At 38.3% G+C, this 7961-nt stretch overlaps 1 protein-coding gene across 2 annotated transcripts in view; it reads left to right on the top strand.

Moving 5' to 3' along the window:
• Positions 1 to 1785: 1785 nt before the first annotated feature.
• The window catches only part of HOOK3 (hook microtubule tethering protein 3), a 51631-nt gene continuing 45455 nt past the window's right edge, over positions 1786 to 7961 (top strand). For both annotated transcript variants that reach the window (XM_042449771.1, XM_042449770.1), the window contains exon 1: positions 1786 to 1871. In XM_042449771.1, the coding sequence (XP_042305705.1) occupies positions 1849 to 1871 (23 nt within the window). In that variant the 5' untranslated portion in view covers positions 1786 to 1848. The remainder of the gene's footprint in view (positions 1872 to 7961) is intronic.

The raw sequence follows: 7961 nt of genomic DNA, 5'->3' as shown, positions 1-7961 counted from the left end.
AGCGGTGGGCGGATGTGATAATGTGTGCAGCTGAATGCTGGACAGAAATTAAAGGACAGAAGTGAGAGAGGGAAAACCCTGCCAGAAGAAGGTTACAATAATCTAGTCGTGAGACGACCAGAGCGTGGACCAGAGTCTTGGCAGTAGAGGCCGAAAGAAATGGATGGATTTTACAAAACAGATTTTTTTGTTCATTCAAGCCCACTTCATCAGCGGTACTCCAACTGATAAAAAAGCAACTGACTTTCCTTGACAGGCACATCTGTATTGTTAAGTTGAAGTAATGTTATTGTCAAAAGTGAACAACTGAAAGGAAATTTCCATTGTTATGTTTTTGTGCAAGGTGTGCTCTACATAACTAATTAGGGTGGGGTGGGTTTTTAAAACATCTAAAGATTTTCCTTTTTTATTACTTAGGCAAGACATGAGTTAAGCTTATATTTACTTGGGCTGCTGGTGAAACATTTCATGTCCACCCAAGTGCTCTAACTTGTTTGTGAACATTTTGAGAACTGGTTAGGGTGGATTAAGTGATTATAGGTCTACAGACTTACTCAGCTAAAACTGTTTCCATACGAAACAATTTAGCATCCGGGTTAATATGGGCAGGCTGAAGTTGTGTTCCCATCCTTTTTCCAGGGTGTTAACTTCCTGTTTTAAAGGAAAAAAAGGTTAAATACTTTTACTCTCTAGAGTGGAAAATCTTGGATCTGGAAACATTGCCTGCCTTTGCTTAAAAAAACCTTGAAGATGGATACATTTATTACACTGTTATTCTAACCAAAAATAGATTTCAGTTTCTGAAACAGGAGTTCTTCTTTTAGTTTTATGTTCAGAGTAGCCACTTGGTTAACAGAATAATATGGGTTGGTATACTTCCAGTTTTATGAATTCTCAAATGAGAGTTTCTGGTATCTGTTCTGTGTGAGGGGAGGAAGTGCATAACCCTTAAGATCCTGCAGGAACTTCCCATTAATTTGCAGTCAAATGAGATCTGTATGAAACTAGACTTAAAAAAAAACCCACCAACATAAGCTGTTGCATATAGTACAACCCACAGTGGATTCAAGTTTGGCAAAGTACTTACCTGTAAAGTGCTTCCATTTTTGTAACCATTGCACTACCAACCTTTGACATAATCCCCCCTCCCAAGTTATTGAAGAGAATTTTTCCAAATCATAGGATCTATCACCATAAAAGCAGTGTGCATGGAGTATTGTAAAGCTGTTTTTCTTTTGTTAAGGGTTATCAAAAATGATAACACCACATGTTCTGGAGCCCTGACATCTGTCTGCAGATATTAGTCACCAGTTCCAATACTAAGAACTTTCCTGGTTCACAGTCACTACACTTACCTGCTTTTTGTTTATAATATTGGCCAGTTACAGACTGGCAAAATAAAGCTGCTCCTGGTCTCTTTGGAGGTATGCTGTTTAGACGATGCATGCATCCTAAGAATCCAGAAGCTGCACCAAAGCTGCACTCCAGTGCTTAGGAATGGAGTGTGGCTTTGGTGCGACCTCCGGACTCTTAGGACCCATGCATCATTTAAACAGCATACCTCCAAAGAGACCTGAAGCAGCTTTATTTTGGCAATCTGTAACAGGCCATTGGTTACCAATTATCATACTGCATTTATTCTTTGGGGCTAAAGTGTTTACTTTTGTGACTTTTCTCTACTGTGTTTTATAGTTGGGAAGTACCTTGTACCATTATTGAAATCTCACAATGTCTTGGAATAATGCTGTGGATGTGTCCTGACTAAATATATATGTTCCTCCTCAGATCCAAACATTTAATGTTGAAGCACCATGCCAGACTGTAGAAGATTTAACCAGTGGAGTTGTGATGGCTCAAGTACTTCAGAAGATGTAAGAGAACATTTTGTACATCACTGTAAATAACTCATTTTATTCAGATTTCTTAGACTCCTCTACCCCTGCAAAAAAAAAAAGAACCCAAAAGGCAAAAGCAAATGGTATTGTTTTTATTTTATCTTAAGTACACTTGGTAGTCAATAGTACATTTCATTTCATGCTAAAATGTCCATGTTTTTGATCATAGAAAACAACTAAAAATGTCAGTGTTCCTTCACAGAACAAAGATGCAATTTGGAAGGGTGTTTATCTTAACAGAAGTATTTTGACTACATCAGTTTAACAGTAAGCTAAATAACTATACCTGGTAGTCTTTTTAAAAAATACGGTAATTATAGAGTAAAAATAATATTTAAGATATCTTCTGGTATAACATACAGAAGTAAAGAAAAAGATAGATGAAAATTTGAAACAACCTGCAGTTTGACACAGGAGAAAGCAATAGAAGGGAAGAATGGGCTTCTTAACCCCTTGATGCCAGTTATGCAAAACATCCATAATAAAGATAGATCTGCGTGTTCAGTAAACTATGCTGTAGTGAAAGAATCACAGGATTGGTGTTCCTTGAGTGTCTGTACTGCAGTTGTACTCTACCTCCATTTAGCTACTCTTCCAAAATAGCGTGGGTAATGACTTCCTTTATTGAAGGCAGTGTTTGACTCTCAGTGTCATGGCTCTGTCAAGGCAATGTTGGAGAAAGTGCTGTTGCTTGCGTAATGTGCATTCTGTTACAAACAGAGAGGCTCTGTTTCCTGCAGTATTATGTCTAGTTGTTTTGAGGACATTAAATTGCTTGAGGATGGCTAAATAGTTCATCTTCTATGTTTTATGATGGGGTTTTGTATTTTGATGTTGAAGGTGTAAATTTTAAAGGATCTATCTAGTAGGTTTACTCAGAAAATACTCTCTTATAATGTCCTGTACTTCCTGATCTGCTCACTTTCTTATCATAAGCAGCTTTGCATAAAGTCTAAAATCAAAAGGGGGGGGGAATCTAATACTGTACTAACAAGTTGAGTCTTGCTTATCTTAAATGTTTGGGACCAGAAGTGTTTTGGATATTGGATTTTTTCAGATTTTGGAATATTTGCATATATATATAGTGGAATATCTTGAAGACAGTCTAAACATGAAATTCACTGATGTCTTATATACACTTTGTAAGCATAGCCTGAAGGTAATTTTAAATATAATATTTTTATTAATCTTGTTCATAAAACTAGAGTTGTGTACATTGAACCATCAGAAAGCAAAGGTGTTACTATTTCAGCAAACCATGTGAACAGTTTTGGATGTTGGGGTTCCAGATAAGGGATACTCAATCTGTAGACTGTGATGGTTCTGCAACGTAATCCCTATATGTGAGATCCTTTAAAATGCTTTGTCATCTCAAACTGCATTGAATCACTCAGTGTTCCCTTGTTTGCAAGGATGACTGGTGCCTTTGTGATAAGCAGTTGCAGACTTCCACTGACACCATTTTGCTAAATATGTAGTTGGATACCTAAATAAAGGGGCAGAGAAGTCACAGATGAAGGCTCCGTTGGTCACACTGTGCTTTCCCCTGTGATCACATGGATGAGGTATAATTGAATAACACTGAAAAATGGAAGTATGCAGGGTGTAGATGAGGAAGAAGAAGAGTGAAAGGAAGCAGGGGCCAGTGTAAAATAAAAAGGAACAAACCTGCTTAGGAAGGGAAGGTACAGTTACCATATATTCATCCACTCAGTAAAAGTGCAGGTTTAGGGCCATAGTTCTATTCACAAACCCACCGTTTCGTAGACATATGTACATTTGGACAAGAATACAAAGTTTACTAACACAGTCTGGGAATATGCTCTCTCTGCACTATTCCATAAATGCAAATCAAGCTAGCCCATTCACTCTTTAAGCTAGCCAAACCAGTCAGGGGAGTTGTTTGTTCCTGACATCTGATCTGTGATCTCTGTTTCAGTCATCCAGTTACTCATCACTGAAAACAAGAGCTATGCCTCACTAATTGTAACTTAGATTATGAACAGCCTTGTGCTGATATTTTATTAGTCAAAAAATAAATTATAGCTTTGAGTTCTAATTACAAATTAGAGAGTGGTGTGTGAAATTGGAAGAGCTTCTTGGTCCTTGAAAATCAAGTTAAAAGCATTCACTCACAGACAACCATATCAGGTCACAGAATGTAGGTCTAATTGTTGAGCAGCTACACTGATTGAGAAGGATACCATTACACTTTCAGTTTATTTTTCTTCCTTTCCTGGGGATATGGCAGATGTGAGGATGAAGCATCTCTTTCAGTTTCTCTCAACTGCTGCTAAGTTTGTTTCCTTCCTCTTCCATGTGCAAAGCTGCTTCTTCGTTCCTTTTGCTCACCACACAAAGCAATATCTTCCTGCTGTTCAACAATCCAGTCTGCATCCTTCACTTTAAGAATATATTCCTTGCAAATGCATCCAGTCAATAAGTTTCCATGCCACTTCACTCCAACTGCTAGTGGATTTCTTAGGAACAAGAAGTTACTCTGTGAATTGATTAACTGAATGGATGGTAAAAGGCTGATCTAATTTCAAATTTCCTTTTTATTTCCCTCACTCCGTTCTCCCGTTTTCCAGCCCCACTTGTAGACAGATCTTTCGCTTTCCGTACCACAATTGTTGTTGTGTACCTTCAAGTCGTTTCTGATATATGACCCACCTTAAGGAAAATGAATGATCGGGTTTTCTTAGCAAATTTAGTTCAGTGGAGGTTTGCCTTGACTTCCTCTGAGGCTGAGAGAATGTGACTTTCCCGAGGTCACTCTTTGTGGATTCCCATGGCTGAATGAGGATTTGAAACCTGGGCTCCCAGTGTTACACTCAGATACTACACACTGCTAACTCTCCACACCAGAGAGACCCCCTCCAAAGGAACCCCTCCCTCCCCAAATTTGTTTTGATATCTGGAGGCAAGAATTCTTTAGAAACAACATCAGACCGGGTTTTGACAACAGCCACTCCAGGAAGTTGATTTCTTTAAAAGGAAAAGACTGTCTCATAGTCTTTTTCTTTTGCCTTGGACTTGAAAACAGATGCCTGGCTGTAGCTTCTCAAGGAACTGAGGGCAATGTTCAGTTTGCAGAAAGAAAATTGCAGAGGATTTTGGCTTATAGAGAACAGTCTATTCTGTGCTGTTTGCACCTCTCCTTCATTCTGTTTCAGAAATAGGCTGCAACTTGGGTGGAAAATAAAATAAAACATTGTTCATTGTTTTCAGAGGCATTTTTACTTGCTACTTAGTAGAAATTATTTTAGGTTATTTTGTTGACCCATAAACAAATGTGATTATTCTAGTTGTTGATATATGCCTTTATTGTCTTCAGAAGTGGAGTAGGGAAACACCCACCTGCCCACCCTCTGCCAAAATGCACTGCCATGCAAATAATCGGACATCCATATGTTGGATAATGCATAGCCTTCCATATACTACTGTAAAAACATTGATTCTTATCCCTTTGGAGTTTGAAGACTTTTTCACTCCCCCTCCCACCAAATAAGATAAATATGTTCGAATTGCACATGGCCGGATCACATTCTACTCTCATTCTACCAAGATAATTTTCATCATGTAGACTGGCCATTAGTCAAGAAGCAAGCAAGATTTTTCTAAGCAAAAGAGAGTGACCAGGAGATTGGTAACTCCAACTGTCCCATTTCTAGGAGAAGAAAGGTATGACACAAGGAAGGTGGGTGTTAGATCAGTAATTTGTGACCTGTTTGCCAGAGAGTATTAGTGTGCCAATAGAAATAAATGTTAAAAAGCCTTCTTTGAGCCTGCAACTGCAGAAAAGGCTGCTTGATGTGTTTCTGAATAAGACAGTGGTTTGATCTTGCCTCATGCTGACACACGGATCAATGATTGATGTAGAAATAAGACGGCAGGATGGGACTCTTCAGTGTGTGGGTTTTTTCCAAAGTTTATACCGCCCAAAAGTGAACCTTTCCCAGTGTGAGTGAAGTGTGCTTCTGATTTTAATTAAAGAGAAAAGGGTACCTCTGCTTCTGGAAGTTGGAGAGGCCCTCTTAGAGAATAAAGATGAAGTGAAAATCTGAATGTTCATTTTCATTGCAATCAGTCTGTTAATCTCTTTCACCTCAACCTTTCTAAACTGGTGAGCATATTTGGAATTATGAGAAGGTGTCACGGGAATCACCACCAAATGGCTGCTAGGGGCATTGCCCACTCTCAAAACAGCAACCATGGTGTGTATAGTCAGTCACAGAACACCATACAAAGGAAAACTGTGAGGCTAAAAGGTAACCAGCCCAAGAACTGAGTGTAAGTTAGTGGGTGGCATAGTGTGTTCTAAAGCAAAGTGCCGTACAGTATAACACAGCATCTTCCCAGTTCACCCTGTACGGTACAGTATATACTTGACTATAAATCAACCTAACATAAAAGTCGAGGTCAACTTTTGGGGCCAAAATTGTGGATTTTTATATGACCTGTGGATAGGTTGAGGGTCAGACTTAAGGAGGCAGCTCGGCTGGGGAGAGGCTAAAGAAGTAATATTGACCCATTTTTAAACTAAATTTCTCAACTTATACATGAGTATATACGGTACATATGGACCAGCATGGGGGCCAGGAATGTCCTAAGAAAAGAAAATGAATATAGTACCTGTATGACGGTAAGCTAAGTGTTTGACTGTCATCCAGTGTTTGATATGACTGCCATATTGGAAATTCCCTTGTGCATAGGATTTTATTTCCATAGAGAGAGAAAGTTAAGAATGCTTATTTGATACAGTTTCATTAACCAGTTGCATAGAGTTTCATTCTGCACAGTGGGCCCTTCATATTCACTGGGGTTTGGTTCCAGGACACCCCCCCCCCATGAATACCAAAATCCATGACAATCCCACCCCCCAATCCTAACTCTAAATGTTCAACCACCAAAAGCTTTAAGGTAAATCTAGAAGATTTAAAATGTTTTTGTTTACTTCTGGAAGGTTTAGTGGACCTCGGTATGTCATTTCATATGTGTATATTGTTAGTTCTGAATAAAATAATTTGCTCCAATTTGTTAAAGTGCTGCTTCTTTTGTTTATTTGTTTGTTTGTATTAATGGTGTAGCACCCTATCCCATTTCTTCCATGTTGTTTCTGCCTTTGGTATTAAATTTTCTCCAAAGGAAGTAATGTTCAGGAACACACATTCTTCATTAGCTGAAGTACACATGTACTGTATTCATAATCTCCCCAAAAGAATATAAACATTTTGGATAGATTCTGAAATTTATGTATCTAAAAATAGTCCTACATAATGCAGAAATAATCCAGTTTGAGACTGGTTTAACTACCCTGGCAGTCTGCAAACTGTAGTTTTGTGAGACATTCAGCCTTCACTCTCAGATAGCTCTGTCAAAGAAGTTTATAAGTGTTTCACCATAAGTTGTGGGAGGAGAGAGAGTTGAAGCTACTTTTCAAGAAGTACAAGTCTGACTGAACTAGTTGCATAGTACTTTGAATTCTGTCCATTGTTTCTAAATTTTTCTTATTGATACTGATAGTAAAGTGTGAAGGTACTCAAATGCAGTATGCTGTCCTTTCTAATAATTGCACAGTTAATGGAATGAAACAGGAGGGCTTTTGAAACTTAAAAATGCATGATTTTTAAAAAGAGTTTTTATGACACTGTTTCAGTGCATTTCTGAATCTAGGAATGAGTTTGTACAGATTATGAAAACCCTCTTTTCTTGTACTGTGTGAAATTAGTATGATTTACGGTTTTCGTACTTTGCAGTAGAGATGAGAATTTATGACTCTCTGTGTAATTGGATTGACTCTCCCATCACACTGGCTATGCTGACTGAGGTTGCAGATTAACAATATCTGAAGGACAACATATCCCACAGCCCTGTTTTATAGATTCTGGAACACTTTTTACATCAACTTTTCTGCTTTTTTAAAAAACATCTTATTTATCTTCAATAGAAACTCAATGCGTAGTAGAGGATTTTGGGAAGTGTTGCAAGGCAAACTTGGGCGTTGGCCAGACCAGCAGAGTTCCCTCAGCTCCTCTCCTGGGAATAACATGTCCTGAAAAAACA

Source organism: Sceloporus undulatus, chromosome 2 (genome assembly GCF_019175285.1).
Source record: "Sceloporus undulatus isolate JIND9_A2432 ecotype Alabama chromosome 2, SceUnd_v1.1, whole genome shotgun sequence".
Taxonomy (NCBI): domain Eukaryota; kingdom Metazoa; phylum Chordata; class Lepidosauria; order Squamata; family Phrynosomatidae; genus Sceloporus; species Sceloporus undulatus.
Note: the sequence above shows the minus strand (reverse complement) of the source record. Positions and strands in the feature narration are given on the sequence as shown.